Source organism: Channa argus, chromosome 21 (genome assembly GCF_033026475.1).
Source record: "Channa argus isolate prfri chromosome 21, Channa argus male v1.0, whole genome shotgun sequence".
In the NCBI taxonomy this organism is placed as follows: Eukaryota; Metazoa; Chordata; class Actinopteri; order Anabantiformes; family Channidae; genus Channa; species Channa argus.
In genome coordinates, this window is record NC_090217.1 from 7,990,596 (window position 1) to 8,009,298 (window position 18,703).

At 41.1% G+C, this 18,703-nt stretch overlaps 1 protein-coding gene across 2 annotated transcripts in view; it reads right to left on the bottom strand.

Moving 5' to 3' along the window:
* Positions 1–18,703, bottom strand: part of sema3aa (sema domain, immunoglobulin domain (Ig), short basic domain, secreted, (semaphorin) 3Aa) — a 64,282-nt gene that overhangs the window by 20,599 nt on the left and 24,980 nt on the right. Inside the window, exons 1-2 of one of the 2 annotated variants that reach the window (XM_067490475.1) lie at positions 13,895–14,378; positions 10,603–11,048 (exon numbers count right to left, since the gene is read on the bottom strand). The exons of the other annotated variant lie outside the window; for it this stretch is intronic. Coding sequence (XP_067346576.1) covers positions 10,603–10,708 — 106 coding nt within the window. The 5' untranslated portion in view covers positions 10,709–11,048; positions 13,895–14,378. Of the gene's footprint in view, positions 1–10,602; positions 11,049–13,894; positions 14,379–18,703 lie in introns of those variants that run through there. 2 annotated transcript variants of the gene reach the window in all.

Here is an 18,703-nt window from a genome sequence, read left to right on the forward strand (position 1 = left end):
AGACGAGGTTGCCTGTGCGCACGAAAACACACAAAGGGGCTTTATCTGAGCTGGGATCTACTGTGGTTTGGAGAATTGGATGAACTGGGGCGTGAGCACCTCAGAACCTCCAACCTAAACACAGACACGCTTGTTTGGAACTAAGAGCACAAGAGCGTAGACAGATCATCACACAGCTCATACAAAATAACACAGCAAATATATACATGGAATAACACACACACACGCACGCACGCACAAACACACACACACAAACAGTTTCCACATGAAATCACTGTGCTCTGCTTTTACAATGCAAACACCTACCACACCCTTAACCTGACATGCATATGTTAATTCCAACCTTAATGTTTACACCGCATCGAGTCTCCTTGGACACACACACACATTTTCCCTGACAAAGTTGTAATCCAATCAGTTTTTTTGCTTATGCAGCATGAACTTGTAGAACAGTGAGCACACTCAGCAGCTTCCAACTCTAACACACTCCCTGGCCCCGGACCCCCACCAACACACACACGCACACAAAAACACCTCCTCTCACCAACAGTATATGTGATCATACACATGCCATGTGTCCCCATCACCAGGCTTACACTAGCCACTGGACCCACTAAGACATTTTAACACATACCTGTGTGTGGATATGCACTGCACTCGTTTCACACGCACACATGGCTACACACTTTGTTCGTCTCTGCTGCCCACATCCATCCCACTTTCTCTTCTTACACATCCTCTGTCTGCTCTCTTTCACTCGCACATTCTGTCTTTCACACATAAAATATGGAGGCACAGTGGCTTATGCAAACAGCCAAAGAGTTACGTGGAAAACACGTGCACAAACACACAGATGCAATTATGAAGATGTACCTGTGTGCATGCAGGATTGTGTGCCCTAAGTGACTTGGTCCAAATTGCGGTCCACAGTTAACATATGATTGAAAAATGGACATTCACTGTCTTATTATACGATATCCACATATTCATACACATTGTAGACAGAAGTTATATGCCTTCATTTTCATATTCACTCTATGCACACACAGTGCAAATTAAAGGACATCGCTTGAAACTGGCAACCACAAGCAATTCATTCAAATAAATTATCATTTGTCTCTGTACTCAATATACTTGATTATGGAAAATAACCTGGCTCTTGTCTTAAAAAGCCCCAGGAAAAAAATGGGCTACATTCTAAATTCAAGTGCAATTGTCTGTGGAGTACTCTTCACTCCCCCATTCTCCAAACAGACAGGCGTTTTAGACGCCTACATGCCACGCAATAGTGGAATAATGAAACTGCATGAAAGAAAGGCGACAGGGCATTAAATTATATTTATCTGAATGTGTGTACGCACGGTTAGCGTGAGCGTGTGTTTGAGTGACATAAAACATAAAAGCACCACAGAGAAAAACACTTGACTTAGATTAAACTGATAGGTAATATTCCATTACAATAATGCAACATTTGCAGTATATATGCAAGTGTTGTTCATATATACTGCAAATGCTCACCAAGGGAAGAGGAGTTATTGATATGTATAAAACGTGTTTGTGTGACACGTTTCACCTGTTCATTTCTTGTTCAGTGATCTTTGTCTCTTTATCTTCTGCATCTGGCAGAAAGTGCATGACTTTGACTCACAAGTTGAGTTTTTTGTGGTTTGAAATTACAGTACAGTAGGTCTGTGTGTTACTAGAGTTAGTCCATGGACCGGGGTAGGGTAAAAAGACAGTTTGAAAAGAAAACGCAGCTACAGAAGGACACAGTGCAAAACGTTACACATGTTTCTCTTTCCAGTAGAAGGCTAGCTTTAGAAAAGAAACACATTACTGCAATATCTCCAGTGGTTTGGTTTGGCACGTCAATCTTTGCCTCCGAATGCCCTCTTTTTTCTCTGCGTGAGGTGCGGTGTACGTTTTGCTGCTCTCATGACGGCCTCAGCCACAAAACACAGGTGTCAGGGGAAAAAAAAGACGAGACGGCCGCCATGAAAATTTGCTGAGAGCTTTGCTTAACAAAGTGTTCAAATATTATCCTAAGCTCAAGGATATTCAGGCATGCCTCAAAAGTTCACCGCCCCTCTCTTTCCCGGTCTCCCTCCCTGTCTCTCTCTTTCTAAGCAGAGTAGCAGGTGTGGGTTGGTTTCCATGACTACCATCTGTATAACACAACCTGGGCCACTGAATTTCTCATTCAGGTGCAGCTGAGTGACAGCTCTAACAGGAAACATGCTACCTTACACACAGTGCTAGGACAATTAAGAAGACCTGCCGTGCACAGTATGCTTCAATCCAAAAGATTAGAGAATGAGCCCACAACAAAGTGTGTGTTGACTGATTATTCATTACAAACACCGTTTGTGTATATCAAAAGTTAGGAAGCTAAATATGTAAATTGCAACTATAGCCTTTTGTTTTATCCCAATTATCCCGACTACAAAGGGTTGTTTGAGGTGAAACAGAAACTGAAATAGAAATTTTGAAAGTGACGCACAGCAACAGTTCAAAGTAATGTGTCTTACTGGACATTTTAATACCATATTGACATCCTCTGGATATGACTCAGAATGCTGAACCAAAGGATATGTATCAGAGGGCCTAACTAGGAAAACGTAACCACTTCCCAAACCACAAATAATCTATATTATGACGCATCTGGTGAATTTCACCAGACTTCATCACCGCACAACATTCCTGTTGTCCCTTGTGAGAGAAAGACAGAGAGAGAGAGGGAGAGAGAGGAGATTCTGAATGCAAAAGCAGAGTATAGATAAAAAGTTGACAGCGAAAGAAAAGCAGGGAAAGCAACAAACAGAAAGCCAGGAACAAAAAAATAAATAAAATTGAATTCAAAGATAATGACAGCTAAATGAAACACGAACACAGAAAAAAGCTCATACAACAAAAGTGGTTGTATATGGAACCATTTCATTACTGTGTGTCTCCTCCTGTCATTGGACGGCTGGACCACAGAGAGTGGTTTTCCACCAACCCTGTGACCACAGACGGCTAGAGGCCTGGCCATGCCTACCACTGAAAGCCCACTCACACACCACTAAATACGCACAGTATAACCAGACTTCTCATCCTCTCTGGGTCTTGTTTTCAAGAGAGAAACACTTGCAAATATACACACTCACGTTTATATGCAAATACAGCCACCATTACAAATTTGTTTGAGTATGAACAAACAGGCGAAATGTGCCATGTGTATCCACGCACACACGCACATACTAACAAATCATAAAATCACTCCTCTGAAAAGCTGTGCAGAGAGAGGGAGATAGTGCTATGGTAAGGCAATTTGATGGAGGAACCAGGCTGTGGATAGCGTGGCCATGTCTGGAGCCACTGCCTGTTAGTGCAGCCTGTCAGCTGCACGGTGTAGCTGAATGTCAGCTCTGCCATTTTATTAGAAATTAATGAGGCAGAAGTACAGATCTGAATGTATCCCAGGCAAAATGTGACAGCAAACACATTGACGCGACAGAGAGACCGGAACACAAATCCTCAAGCACAGATGCACATCTCAGCTCTGCACAGCACAATTTAAGGATCTTGTATGACAAAATGAGGGTTCACATAACAAATGAATAGTGTCTGCATGTCTTGAAGTGCCTTTAGACAAGAAAATTACACAATATCAAGATTCTGTCATTTCCAAAGGTGTTAAAAATCACATATGAAAATGTAAAAGGTTTTAATGGCCGTCCTTAGTATTTGCTTTTGATATTTATGAAAAGAAATATGTCAGCGAATAAATAGAGTATTAGAACTCTCTGATTTAAAGGTACTGGTATTTTAAGTTAACCTTAAATCGTGACAGTATTAACGCCATTAATGGCTTCTGCAATTTTTATAAATCACTACCGGTCCCCACTCATACTGAGCTAAAGAAAATCATTAACCATCAAATTCCTCTACATTTCCTTTTGCCACTATCCTTTGTTGATTTATGAGTTTGTCTGCCGTCCATCAGGTCTTCAGTCAATCTTTCTGCAGAGATGTCTCCCTTATTTGTAACTTGACTCTGTTCAGATTGAATGGTGCCCTCTCTCCATTCGACTGACAAGACTTAGCAGGTGGCTGGACCCATTCATACCCATGGTTCAGCAATCTCCACCACGCTGTAACCCAAGCCTACAACTTAAACACAGATGCATAGAGATTTTTCATGTGTGCATGTCTATGCAGTGCCTATGTACACACAGACATAAATGTACACTGTACATACACAATTGTTGTGTACACATCAATCTTTAAACAAACACACATTGGTAGAATTTCCTGTGAGCAAACACATTAATATTGTTCTTGGAAAATCATTTGATTTAAATGTAATTTTCCAAACTAGATATCGATATAATTTATAAACACGGGGTAATACATGACATGACATTTACCCAACTTTTAAACCACAGACCAATACAAAAAAAAAGATCTTAAGACTCACAAATTATAGCAAAATATGCAGCACAGGGTAACGATAATACATGTCTCCTCCTGCATTTCTGTATTAGCTCAAAATCCCTATAATAAGATACAGTGTGAAACAATGACAACCGGGTCACCCAAGAAGTGACAGGGTTTTTCAGTGATTTGGTGAAAAAAAGTCATTTATTCTGCATCAACAATTGTGCCACTCCAAAATAACCTTCAGGGCAATGAGCATCAGCACAAACACACATGTACGTGCACTTCCACACACCATCTCTCGACTTGTGGACTAGGGTGGTGGGAGCTTACCAAACACTGCGGTCAGGTACTGTGTGAGTCAGTGTGAGGAAATGTAATATTCTCAGATGTAACATAGGGGCACAGTTAAAAAAACAACCCGCTGCAAAACAACGGTTTATTTTACTGGGTTGTGACTGTGTGGGAGCAAAGATGAGGGTAGTTCAGTGCGTAAGTCAGAGCGTCCCACAATTGGTGGACCTAGGTGGCGCTGTGAACAATAGTGAAACAATAGACTAATCACGAAAGAATATAGTGGTGTTGCACATCAAATTAAAACCCTTTTTACACACAACACAACTAAAAAAATTACTACATATCAAACTCCATACAGCACCTCAGCGTCATTCCACTCGTTACATTTCTTGCCCGTTCGCTACAACACTTTACACAGAACCCACAATACACTCCTCAAATGAAAGCAGGGACTCCCCAGATTCCAAAGATGTATGTCAAAGTACTCTGCACGAAAGCATCAGAGAGATAGAAGCCAAAGTATAAAAACAGAAATTGCTTCGCAAACCGATAGGTGTAAAATTTCTTTTATCTTTGCTGTTTTGCAGTGAAAAGTTTATTTGAACGGCAAATCCACACTATTTCCTGTTAGCCCTATGCCTCTGTGTTACATTCAAATCAATCCGGTCTTTTCGGACGCTGTTTAAGGCCCTGTGGACCACTTACAATTTCCATGTGCAGCTGCCTGCACCTCCCCAACGCCCGGTGTTCTGCTGATCCTGATTGGCTCACAGTGCCGTCAATCTCATTTCGGTGGGTGTGGCTTCTAACGATTCAAAGGAGGTCTCATTTACTCATATTGACCAATCTGTTGCGGAGCTAGAGCCCTGAGCAAGCAGAATCAAGTGGTCATTTTTGGAATAGGGAATTTATATAGGTCTGGTTGAATTAAAAAAAAAAACTGTTGTATTCGGATGTATTGAACAACATTTCTGATATACAAATTAAATGTATAGTTTTGTACATGAGAAAAATTCAAACGGCACAGATGTTGCCAAAATGGCACATTTGGAGACCTCGCCTGAACTGTCTGTACTAAAACCTCTCTAATTTTGTTCTGCTTCGCTTTTCTAGAATCAACCACTGCAGAGATAATGTTCACATGTCGTACTATAATGTGACAGAGTTTTAAAGCTGCAGCTGCATCATTCCAAAGGGATATTCGTCATGAAAATGCTTTTGTTTTTTGTTTTGAAACTTGATTTTTTTATTTATTTTTTTGCTGTGTGCCATATTCAATTACTCTTCATGAGTAACATATATACTAATATTTACACATCTTAATAAAGTGTTCCTTTTACTATGACACAAAAAGTATTCAAATAGGCCTTCTGGTTTCAGAGATATACTCATTTAATTCTGGGTATGCAATTTTGAGCTGGATGCCTAAAAATATGCCTAGTTTCTAAAGGGTTAAAAGGAGGATAGCCAAAAGATATGTATCAACAAAGCTGCAATCATAAAGACAGGAAAAGGAGAAAACCAAAAAAATAAATAAAAATAAATTAAATTGCAAACACACACAGACACACACACATAGCCTACTTGAAGATTGTACTTTGGGTCTGCGGTGCTGTGGTTCCTTGAAAAGCAACTGAACCACAGGAGAGGGAGGAGGGGGTCGGAGGAAAACAGCGATGAGAGAGAAACAGAGAAAGAGGGAGGCAGACATCTCCAAAGTTGGCGTATTGGGAGAACACCTTATAATTATCTACATCCGTTCTGTCAGCCCCAGCCCGAAGAATGGACAGATACGACAGGGAGAAACGATCACGACAGAAAATGACTCAGTCAGACGCTCATTCACATATAAAGCAATGAACAGACAAAACACACTGATAAACTAGCACATATACAAACACCCACAAACAACACAACACATATTTTCATAATCAGGAGCGCCTGCACACATACACACATGGTTCGCGCTTGCACAGGGCTTATTATGGGGCTGAGTCCAGACTGCGTTGAGTGCGGTTCCACACCAAGTGTCTATTTTGAAGACTCGTGAGCCAATTCCAGATTCCCCGTCTCTTAGTCTCACTCTCTTTCCTCCTCTGTTCCACCCCTAAAGCCAGTGTGGGGCCGCTGCAAAGAGGTCACTTTATAGGCTCGATAATTACCAGGTTGTTTAACGACACCTTTTAAGTTTTAAAGTGATGCTCAATCTTTTGTAACGCTTTTTTTTAGGGATCACAATTGGGTCACGTTTTGGAGTTCTACGCATCTCGGTGTGCTGTCTGTGCATCAAATGACCTGTAGAGGTCAGTGTTCCTCCTGATGATTAGTTACAGTATGAACCAGTGTACATGGATTGTGTCGAGGAATGTGACTGTAGGCAGGCAGGTGCGTTGCTGTTCTTCAACATAATGTATTTAGGATCTGAAATGCTGAAGGGCCAATGAATAGTTGCACTTTTTAAACAGTGAAGCTTTAAGCGAGAGCTGTGTGGTTGCATCATGCTTTGCTGGGAATTTAAAGTACAGTTTTAGTGGGAAATCAGGCTGCTATTAGATTCTTTCAGTTACTCAACACAAGATTGATTTGTATCAGTTAGTCAAACAAATCGGTCTTTGATTAAGTCATAGCAACATGTGCAATATCTTTCCCAAGAAAGACAACTTTTACTTAAATACTACTTTACTGTATTTCTTCCTCCCTCTTAAGTTGCTAGTCAAAGAGAGGAAAGAGCTATTTTGGTCTCAAGGAGAAGAGAAAATCATTAACTCTTGTGATCATCGTTCTGTTCCCATAAAGCCAGATCCTTTTTGCTGAATGTCTAACTGACCCCAGAGGGAAATCATTTACTCTGCACTTATGCTGCGCCAACCGTCCCATGAGAGGTCATTTTATCTACCTGCCTCCACTTCTCGGTCTTTCTACCTTTTAAACTGCTCATTTTGCAGTCGCTTGTCTGTCCTTTCCAGAGGAAGTAAATCACTCACATTTGTCTGACTATCAGTCCCTGGAGGCTTGTCATCAGCACTTGTATGAGAATGGTTTCATGGGACCCTGTTCGCATCCTCAGTATTTCTGACTGCCCTAAATCACAGACCCTGCTTGTTCTTGTGACTGTCCTACTCTGGGGCCTCTGCATCTCGTTCACTCTGTGCTTGTGTGACTGTCCCACTTCAATACCCAGCCCTCTCTTTGCTCTGCACTTGTTTCACTGTCCTTCCCAGGAGGATTCCTCATTGTCATTTATTTGACTTAATTACTATGCCGGCTTTGCAGAAGGAGAGGGGATGAGTGACGCTTCACTTAACGACCAGCCTCCCTTCTTTCTGCGTCTTCTACTGTATGTCTAGCTTCATTAAAAGCAAATCTCCTCCCCACACCATCACTCCTCTTCCTCCCTTCATCCACCACAGTGTGGGTGTTAACTAAGAATCGTCCCCTGACAGGCATCAAGAGCACCATCAAACACCTGTGGGCCCAAGACACAAGCGCAGACACTGCTAAGCAGTGACACAAAGAGATTGTGGCACACAAAAGACTCTGATGCCTTTACACCCATGTTCACACACACAGGGACATTCATATACGGAGACACACACACAACAGTAAAAGCCAACAGCAGTTTGCAATCACACATAATTACAGAAACAGTGATTCAACAGCACAATAAAAGATACCGATTTGTGAGCTCATGCATGTGGCACAGATGCACGCACAAAACCAGGTGTCTAATTATATGAATGCATGCCAGACCTGACACTTTTTTTTTTTTTACCTTGCTGAAACAAAATACAGAAGAAGCTCACACACACAAACGCCACTTACAGTACAGTCTAAGGGTTGGAAATCACAAGAGTGCAAGAGTGTTGAGTGTTCACACCAAGTGTGGCAAGAACATTCACACACACACACACACACAAACACATACAGACGCACACACAGACATAAACAACAATGCTTTTTGATGTTTTCAGCAAATGGGACTTTACATCCACAAAAGTACATTTATCATGACAGGCTACTGTATACTAACAGACCTGCTCTCTTGGTTTGATGGAACACATCCATCATTTGCACAGTCAATACAGACTTTGATGTGCGATGACATCTCCCCCGTCTAGTAACGTGTTCACTTGTCAGAGTGATCAGTGAAGAGGACCACAAAAGGGGGCAGGAGGGAACTATATGCACATTCTTTAAACAGATGGTTGTGTAAGGAAGGGATGACATTTTCCCATTATGCCTAGAGTGAACTGATACATAGAGCCCAGGGGATATATGACTTGCAGCATGTAAGTTCAACTATGGTTCTTTCCAAATGTATTTGTTCACATAAATCCATGTCATGACAAGTTAAAATATTTTATCATGATAGAGCAATCATATCAGTGCCATCTGTAGACACTGAAAAAGTGTGATAGATGCAAAGTACACAAAAGTAAAATTTCTTCAATTTAAGCCACAGACCATCACCATACACACTTTGGAGGTTGAGACAGAGATACAGAAAAATATGCTGTCCTAAAATTACAACCTGCAGTCCATCTAAAAAATAAAGCATGTGTCATATACCAGCCCTCTAAACACAGAGTTACACCAAACGTCTTGGCTAAAGATAGAAAATGAATTACAGTGACAAACATTCTATTCACCCTCTTTAAGACCAAAATTTGATTTTCTCCCAACATGCATTCAATATATCTGTGGAAAAAAAGCTTTGGGTGACACACACAAGGGGACTTTCAACCACACACTCGTGTTTTGAGCTGTGAAACGATGGCAAATCAGCCCGTTCATAAATTTTCAGAGGGCATGTTTTATGAGCACAACAGGACTAAAATAAAGAATTGAGGGACGACACCGCCAGCCGTATACTTTTGGTCATGTTTTAGGACCAAGAACCACAACAGCCTCTTGCACTGACATAAAAATGCAAAAAATAAAAAAAATATAAAAAAATAAAAACAACCTTCCCAAAATATTCTAAGAATGTTGCCAGTTATTTCTAGCTGAGATGAAAACTCGGCTATTGCAAAGAGCCTGATTTAGTGTGGGGTGTGAGAGAGGAGACGAGACTGAGAGCGAAAGAGAGAAAGAGGGAGGAGGAGAGGAAGAACCGGCGCTCCGCAGTCTCCCCTCAAAATAACACAGAAGGAGAGAGAATAACATGTTTGCTGTATACGTCAAAAATGCACACGTGCATGATATTAAAAGACAAGCGAATCTCCATTTCATTTTCTACCAGTACATTCTGTTGCAAGTAGTTGAATTAATGCACAAGCGTTATATCAACATGAATATGTAGTATCTCACAAAACTCTCCAACTGTTAGCTCCATTAAAGTCAAAAAACGAGAAGTCAGAAAATGTCCGTGACACCTTAAAGAAAGTCATGATCAGAGTAGATCACCCCTTTTCTTAGGAGTTTTTTAGAACAGAAGCCATTAAAACAGAGGCTCTGCTGCCTGCAACAGAGCACTTAACAGGGCTGTACAGTACTAGCAGAAGGGGACAGCACAAGGGGAAAATTAGTACAGGGGCCAATATATACATTTAACTTCAGGCGAGAGCTCTTCCCCGGCATATGGAACCAATCTGACTATGTGTAAGGAGAAGAGTGGATTCTGAGAGACAAGTAGAGCAAGAAATAAGGAAGAAGTGAGTTGATTGGAGAGAGGAATAAAAAATGCTAAAAGAGAGTCCGTTTCTGTACGCAAACCAAGGGAAAGCAAGAGTTGAAGAGAAAAAAGAAAAAAGAATGGATGAAAAAAAGATGAAGAGCTCTCATGGGCGAAAAATAAATAAAAGGCTAGACAACGTAGTCTACATTAAATGCAACCGCTGTGGTCCCATATAGCTGGGGTCAGGCCAGAACAAAGTACAAGCTTACCCTTGTATGACAGCTTTAACCTGGGTACGTTGTGCTTGGGCTCAGCTCCTCTTCCTGGCTGCACCGCCCCACACAGCAGCACTACAATCCCAAACAGGTAATCCATGGTGCCCGAGTGCTGCTGGCTGGCCTCCAGACCAGGGGGCACTCACACCCCGACCAGTGCGCTGAGATGAGTTTCTCCCACTGGGATACGCCAAGACTTCAGAGTGCCTCCACGTGAGCCCTGAAAGTGGAGGGGTTCCAGGGAGGAAGGGGGAAAAATCCTGATTGTGCTCCCCAGCTCAGAGAGCAGACTCTTGGGGGACTACTGTAGTTTGAAGTAGGTGAAGGGGTGCTGTTCACATGGCTCCCCGTGGATATATGCTCCCTTGGTCTATCAGTCCTCTCCCAGGTGAGGGCTCAGCAAGGCTTCAGGTTGGCGTGATTAAGCAGAGAGCTAGAACCTGTGTAAAGGTAAATCAGATCACTTATCCACAATAGTGAGGCTGTCCTCTCCTAGAAATTTTTCTTTAATCTCTTTCTGTCTTCTGGCTTCTTCTCTTTGAGCAGACACTCACACCAACCCTCTAATCCTTGTGTGCGGCTCTACCAGACTGCGAGAGAGAGAGAGAAACAGAAAGAGAGAGAGAGAGCAACACCATCCACGGGAAGAGAGGGGAGGAGGGAGAGCAGCTGAAGAGAGAGAGAGAGAGAGAGGCAGAGAGAGAAGGGGAGTGCTGGTGAGACAGAGTTAGGGGGGCGGGATGACTTGAAAGCAACGATGGAATCAGTACAGTGAATAGGAGCATGGTGGATGATAAGGTTTTTATAGTGTCATCTCTTCCGCCCTTATTTCCTTTCATGTTACTCTCTTTCTTAAGTCTATTATCTCTTAACTCTTACTCTATCACCGTCTAATTCTTTTCCTCTCTCTCTCTCTGTGGGTCATTTTACTCATAGTTGCATCTGTGCCCCTATGACCCTTTCCACGAATAGGAGGAAAAGGATTTAAAGATCAAAATTATTATAAAATCTCATTAAGAAGCTTCCAATAAATGCAAAAAAACGTTTATATCTTAAACGTCTATACATCACACCTTTAAATGTTTATACCTTGGAAAAGACTGCTGGATTTAATTCTGCCTTCTTCTCGATTTGCACGTGTACATGAATGTCAGACAAAACATTGTCCAATTGTTGAAAAATGTAATTTAATAAAAATAGATATAATATATATATGATTGATTAAAACAAAATCACAGTTCAGTGTAGTAGCTGTTCTTTTTTCTCAGCAGCACGAGTTTTCCAGATGTTACACAATTGTAGATTGTAGTAAAATTTTAAAGGAGGTTGTTCATGGCTTAAAAAGTTGAGACTCATTTGTTAGATTTTGTTTCCGAATAAACACCTAGTTGTAAAACAAAAGCCGTTTAAAGGCTTTTAATAGAGACAGGAGTGTTTTTTACATTGTGTCTAAAGGCTCTTAACAGGAATTTGGGAGGAATTTATAAGTTTAAGGTCATCATCGTATGATGGTCACTTTATGTGCTGCAGCTGTTTCAGCACAGGGTCATGAAGTGTGATTATATTCTTAACAAAACTTCCGCAAATGTACAGAAATTTGTTTTCACAAATAGGACTCGACTATCACTTCAACTGAAAATAGCGAGTGAGGGAACCCTTGAATATTCTCTTAAATATTTGTTTTATTTGAGGCATATTTCGGACACTTTCAAGGAAACTTAGGATTAAGGTGGATTTAAGAATTGGTGAGAAATGGACTGGTTGACACGATTGAAGGAAAACAGTCATGGTTTTGGAAAAGTAATGAGAAATAAATCGAGGCCACGCAAGACAGAAGAGCAGGGTCTAATTTCTATAATAAACATATCATGTGGAGTCCAAACCCGCTTTAACAAAGTACATAACAGGGAAGATTATTTAAAAAGGTCTGTCCGTTTTCTTTTTAGTTCAAAGCATTTGTATACACATATTTTGGATGCTTAGGAGAAATATCTACATAAATTCCAATTTTCCCACAAAGAGTATAGCTTTTGAGATGAAATCTACCGGGTGAGGAAAACACATGCTGGCAGTTAACCTGCATAGTCTGAGACGGATCCTGTCTCTGGTAAAGTCATTCACATCAGCAAGACGGGTCACCCCCCACACCCCTACCCCCAAGCACGCACACACACACACACACACACACACACACACACACACACACACGCCTCCTCTCAATCCCTGCGAGCCCCCTGCAGGTGTTTTAGTGTGAGTGGGCACCTCCTGCTTCCTTTCAGGGAGTGACATAGCAGTGGTGAGGCGATAAAAGCTTTGATAAACGGGAGTGCTGATGTGTCAACTTACACACCCTTAGACACAAAAACGAAAACACCAAGAGAGTTGGTCTGATATAGTGAGGATGGTGAGTGTGTGCTTGTGATATATAGTTACCCTCATATTCCAGCACTCCCACCAGTGCAGCATTATAAAGCATACCTGATCTGATACTGTGTGTTTTGATCTTACATCAAATTAGAACCTTTAGACAGGGCATTTGGTACATTATTTCTGAATAAAGGACATATGTGCCTCAAGCAATAAAGTAACACCAGCTTCAAAGGCCAATGCCAGTTTTTTGGTAACTTTAGCCATCAATCCCTTTGCTAAAGAGCCAGAGGTCGAAACCTCAAAGGAAAAAAAAAAGGAAAAATATAACATTATTATCCAAATGATGTGTCTATATTCCTGCTTTGACTTTAACCACCGTACTCACCATTATGTTACATTTTTGACATTATGAACATTTTAAGTTTGTTTGCATTCTGTTATTACCAAATAAATTAGTGTCTTATAACCTTATAGATCTTAGCTTAACTTGGTGGTTTCCACAATCTTAATATAACTATGGGTAGCGACATGGGAACATGAACCACCTTGTAATAAATGTTTACCTTCAAGTTACTGGGGAAAGTTTGATAGGATTGCTATGTGGTTTGAAATGAAAAAAACACTGCTTGTCTGTCCTTCTAGCTGTTGAATGTGTTTGCACACATGCATCCACGTCTTTCATTGTGTAGTCACTTCCAAAGCCATGGCATGCACATCCCCATATTTCAACATCCCTTTTGTTTAAACAGCCTTTTTAGCTGTTTACCCAAAACAAAAAACATGTGTGGACAGACACATGAAAGTACCATCTCCCCTCACTCAGCCCACTCCATCACCCTATGCCTTTTTCTTTTGCCCTTATCCCCCCCTTCATCCCATTTATCTGCATTAGCCAAACTAATAGAAGCCTGGCTACCTGCATCGATCTTCACCACTGGAGTGAGATGTGCTGTAACACGCCTTCATGGGTTGTCCTTTAGGGAGTGCAGCAACAGTCCAACCTATGCATGCCGATCTATTTGTGACACCCCCTGGCACCACGGCAGGCGCAGTGGTCATGAGTAATGACGACTTAATAAATGGTGACACGCCGTTGGCGGTGGAATGAGACGCCCATTGACAAGGAGCTTCCAGAGGCTTTCAGCACCTGCTGGTAAAAATAGAAGAGGACACAAGACACCCTGCTTATGAGGACACAGCAGTTAGGGGATAGGCGTCAGACAGGTTTGTGTGTGTGGCGACTGTCAATGTGCTGTTACTGATATGATGGTGTATCTTCATCCGGCGTCACGGGAAGCACTGTTAATGTTGTGTGTGTGTGTGTGAGACAAAATGATTACGTGACCCCAGTTATCTGTTTTACAGAGAACACTGGAAATGTTCCACCCTGTATTTCGCACACACTGGCCTTTGGCCTCTCGTGTTCTTTAGCAAACGCCTACAAACCATCCTGTTCATATCCTAACTGACCCTATGTCCTGAGGCCATTGCCACTGATAGAGAAGAATAAGTAATTACTGTCCCGATAATCAGCATATCAAGTTCAAGGTAGGGACAGTCATCACTTCCCTTTACTGCAGAAGCTGCTCCTCCTATTCTCTTCCGGTTTGCAAACACAACCTCAGACTACGTGTTATTGGAGCTCACACAGCAACAACCTTACTCAGCATGTGGCATGTCCAGGAAGCAGGACTAAGATAGTCAGGAAGGATCGGAGGAGGTACAGAGGAAGAACTGTAGCAACTAAAGGGTGTGCACAGCTCTGTTTGTGCGGTGATGAACCGTTCACCAAAGCCCTAAAGCTGCTCACATCACATGCCAAAACAAAGACGCTTCGGTGTGTGGTGTGTGTTTTTGTATGCTCCACGTCTGATGACACTGTAAAAAAACGTAGTAAGTGATGACAAATGAGGAAAGCGAAATTATGAAACACCAGCACATGGAATCAGAGATAGAGATGACTTTTACAGCCAAACAGAGGATAAGAGGAACATAAGTTATGGAGATAACAGTGCAACTCTGAACTTTTTCATCACACACCTCTTGCTTTAAAAAGATCACCTAATAACTCACCAGTTCCACAAGTAATACAGCAAACCTTTACCTGAACATGTGGTCATGGGAAAATAATAAAAAAGGAAAAGAAAAAACATCTGTCCAAGCAATCATTGTAACTCTGTAAATCTGTCTCTCTCTTTGAGAGCTGTACAATAAGCTATATATCACAGTATATGAAGCCTGAAAGTATGTCTCCATGTCAGCTCAGGGTTTCTAATGTTTCTAAAATACAGGGATAATTTTACCAGAGAAGACCTGTGGAGTGTGATGACAAGAAGGTCTGGCAGTTATGTGAGTTAAGGCACACACTTTAAACTCATTTCAAAGTTGTCACAATCACAAGAAAGATGAAAATCGTCCCGTAAGTTGTTGTCTGCACAGTCAAGTGCTGACACCTGTTTCTGCTCTTGCATGCTCTTTTTGCCCTCCTCTCACTCTTCAAACAAAGTGGCGGTTTCATTAAAAAAACATTTTAGAGCTCATTAACAATGCTTCCTCCAACACCAGAAGGGTGGAGGGAAATGGGAGGTTTCCCTCCATTTCATTGCTTCTCAAAAGGTCAAAGGGCAGCCTCCAGGTTTACAATGGGGTCACGCAACCCCAAAGAGTGCATGACCGATCTTGGGTAATCTCTCCCAGCGAGGCATTCCATCTACACCTACATACACGCAGCTCCATGCGTGCAAATCCAGTTTCCACATCCACTCAAGGCAAGTACCAGAATGATAGAATAAGTAAACAAAAGAGGAACCACGCTGCACCATGGGAGCAAAAAAACACTACAAAGCTTAGACGTGTAGCAACGAGGGATGAACGGAAGTGGTTGGTGTATTTATTTACTGCTGATTCATATCCATTCATCTTCTGGTGACTAAAGTCTCCTGTGGAGCTTTGTCTCACACAGATGTGTCCGCTCTGCTTATGTGATGATGGGGGAACAAGGCAGTTCAGGAACCGTTTACAGGAAGCAAGGAAATGTGACTGAAACGTAACACTGATTCATAAAATGCAATCACTTCCTGCAAAGCCTCGTTGCTGACGTGGGGAAACTCATTGCTGGCATGTGGGAGGAGAACGTGGGAGTCATTTCGCCTGATATCAGCTGGTGTGCACTTGTTGAGCAACAACAAAATAGTGTCCAGAGCAGACGTGTAATCTCTTCTTTGGAAGTAAATTACAGTACCGTACGCTACATGTCAAACAGCTGGATTTTTTAAAATCAGAGCAGCTAAACGTCAAGCATGATGTTACACATGAATGACTGAGCAACTTCCAACTCCGGGATGAAAGACTCCTAAGTCGTTTGAGAGCAAAGGAAGCTCATCATGAAGCGTCACTGATGCGGAAAGGACCAATAGAAATCTTAAAGTGAGGGAGGGCATGGGGTAATCCTAGACCTGAAGGATTCTCTTAAACCGTATGTATATGTAAATGCAACACACACCATTTGTGAATGGAGGTTTGTTGGGGGAGGACTTAAGTCCCCGGTTGGGGTGAGACAACAGTGGAGAAGCTCATTATTCCCTCCATATAGCCAAAGCCTGGAGCTTCTAGTGCTCTGAGAAATCTGCTTCTCCTCACCCCTGCCTCCCATCTACACCCACTGTCAACACCAATAGGATGTGAGAGATCTTTCAAAGAGCATTAGTTTCTCTGCCGATATTAAAGTGAAAACTAATTGAGTGGTAGGGATTTGTTAAGATGGTGAAGTAATGAGACTGAAGAATGGTGGAAGAATGGTGCCTAGGCCTAATTTATTCGATGTCCACTCAGATTTAGATTAAGTTGGAAAATCCCAATTTAGTGTCTTTTTCCGAATGTGTTCTTAAAAACTGTCTGCATTTCTTCTATTGCAGTTTAAGTTTAACATCAGTTCATAATCACAAAAAATCTGGCATTGAGTCATTGAGTCTTACCACACAATGTTCTCCCATTTGTTTTCAGACTGGTAAGCACTTCACACAACTCTCACTGCAACCGCTATGTTATCATTTAAAAATCTTCTGTTTTAGTTTCAGACACCAACGTTCTTCCAAGTTTCTCTATTTTGCTCCAAACAGAAGAAATACTGTTGCTGGCATTCACCACCCTTAAACAAGTCATTTTATAAAATACTTTTCAGTGCTCTAACATATACAAAATCAGTGAATACAATGTTCCTATCCACTTTCTTGTGTAAATCAATTGAAAAGATATTTCTTCCTATTTTCTTGTCCATTTCCACCAAAGCCTACCGACATTTATTTGCACAAAGAGTGTTTTTGTCAGACCAGCACTATTAAGGTTAAAGACACTGACACTGACTAATAAACAAGAAAACCAGTACATTTTTACAGTAGAAGCTACAATCAGTCCACTTTAGGGATGTGGGGTTTAACAATAAACAATCAATCCATGCTGCCTGTATTGTTTGTCTTCTCAACAACTGTTGTGTTTTTCCTTCTTGACTCTGTAGACAATTTTCAAAAAGTTTTGCAACTCTATCTGCAATTTCTGTAAGAAGCAAATTAATTATCATCATAAATATTGTTCTCCACCGAGAACGTCACTCCACTGGCATCACATTATTGTTAATCCAACTTTGATTATTTGTTGAAGTCTTACACAAATACTCTGCTCTTGAGCTGATTAGGATCTCAAGATGAGCATCTATAAAGGGACTGGAATGCCTGTGGTTTTTAAAAACATGGATAAAGAAATGCTTAAAAAAATAAAATCTGACCTCCCACCATGCTTTCAAAGCATACGGTATGCAGAAACAAAATACCAAACATACCCCCAAACATACATTCCAAGCTTGAAATGCTGGTAGTCACCATCATGTTTCATACATATCAATTTGAATATCTTCAGCATCTATGCCAACTAACATCTTCTGCAACCATAAACAGCTTGTAATATCCACGTCTAGGTTACATCGTCCAAGAATTCAACTGCGACAAAATATGGTTAAGAATAAAACTTGTACATGAATCCATTGGCTGCTCCATAAATTTCTCCTGTCAGGAAGAAATTCTCTCAGTATTACTTGCTGTACGTCTGTATGGCTGACAGGGCAGGAACAGTGACACAGCACTCAATCCTGCTCTTCTATTAAATATTTACACGCTTGTGAAACATATTAAACTAACTGCCGGCGCTCGCATTACTGCTCAGCAGTGGACTCAGATTTAATATGGCTCACATTCGCTTCCAAGAATACGTGTGTTAAATAAGGTGAGGTACTGTAGATGCAAGCAGACAGAGACTCAGACAGAGACACAAACAGACAGACAGAGAGAGAGAGACACCCAACTGCATTTATGCTACTGAGTGTGTGTAATGGTCAACTGACACATCACAGTACATGTGTCATACATTTACATACATACATTTAATACAAATTTGACTGATTTAATAGATTAGTCGAAAATAATGCTACAGAGTTTTATCTATCATCATAAATGCTTTTTTTATTTTTAAACAGAAACATGATTCAAATTCAGTGACTAACGCTTGGTGGCTTTAACATCAATCACATTGACATTTAGGATAGAGAAATAACATGAGACTCGATAAAATTACTTCTCACTGTGTTGAGCAATACCACAAATAACTTTGTAATTCAATGCAATGGTGATTCAATTTTAAGTGTTATTTGGTTAGGTTTGTCAGGTTAAGTATCCTT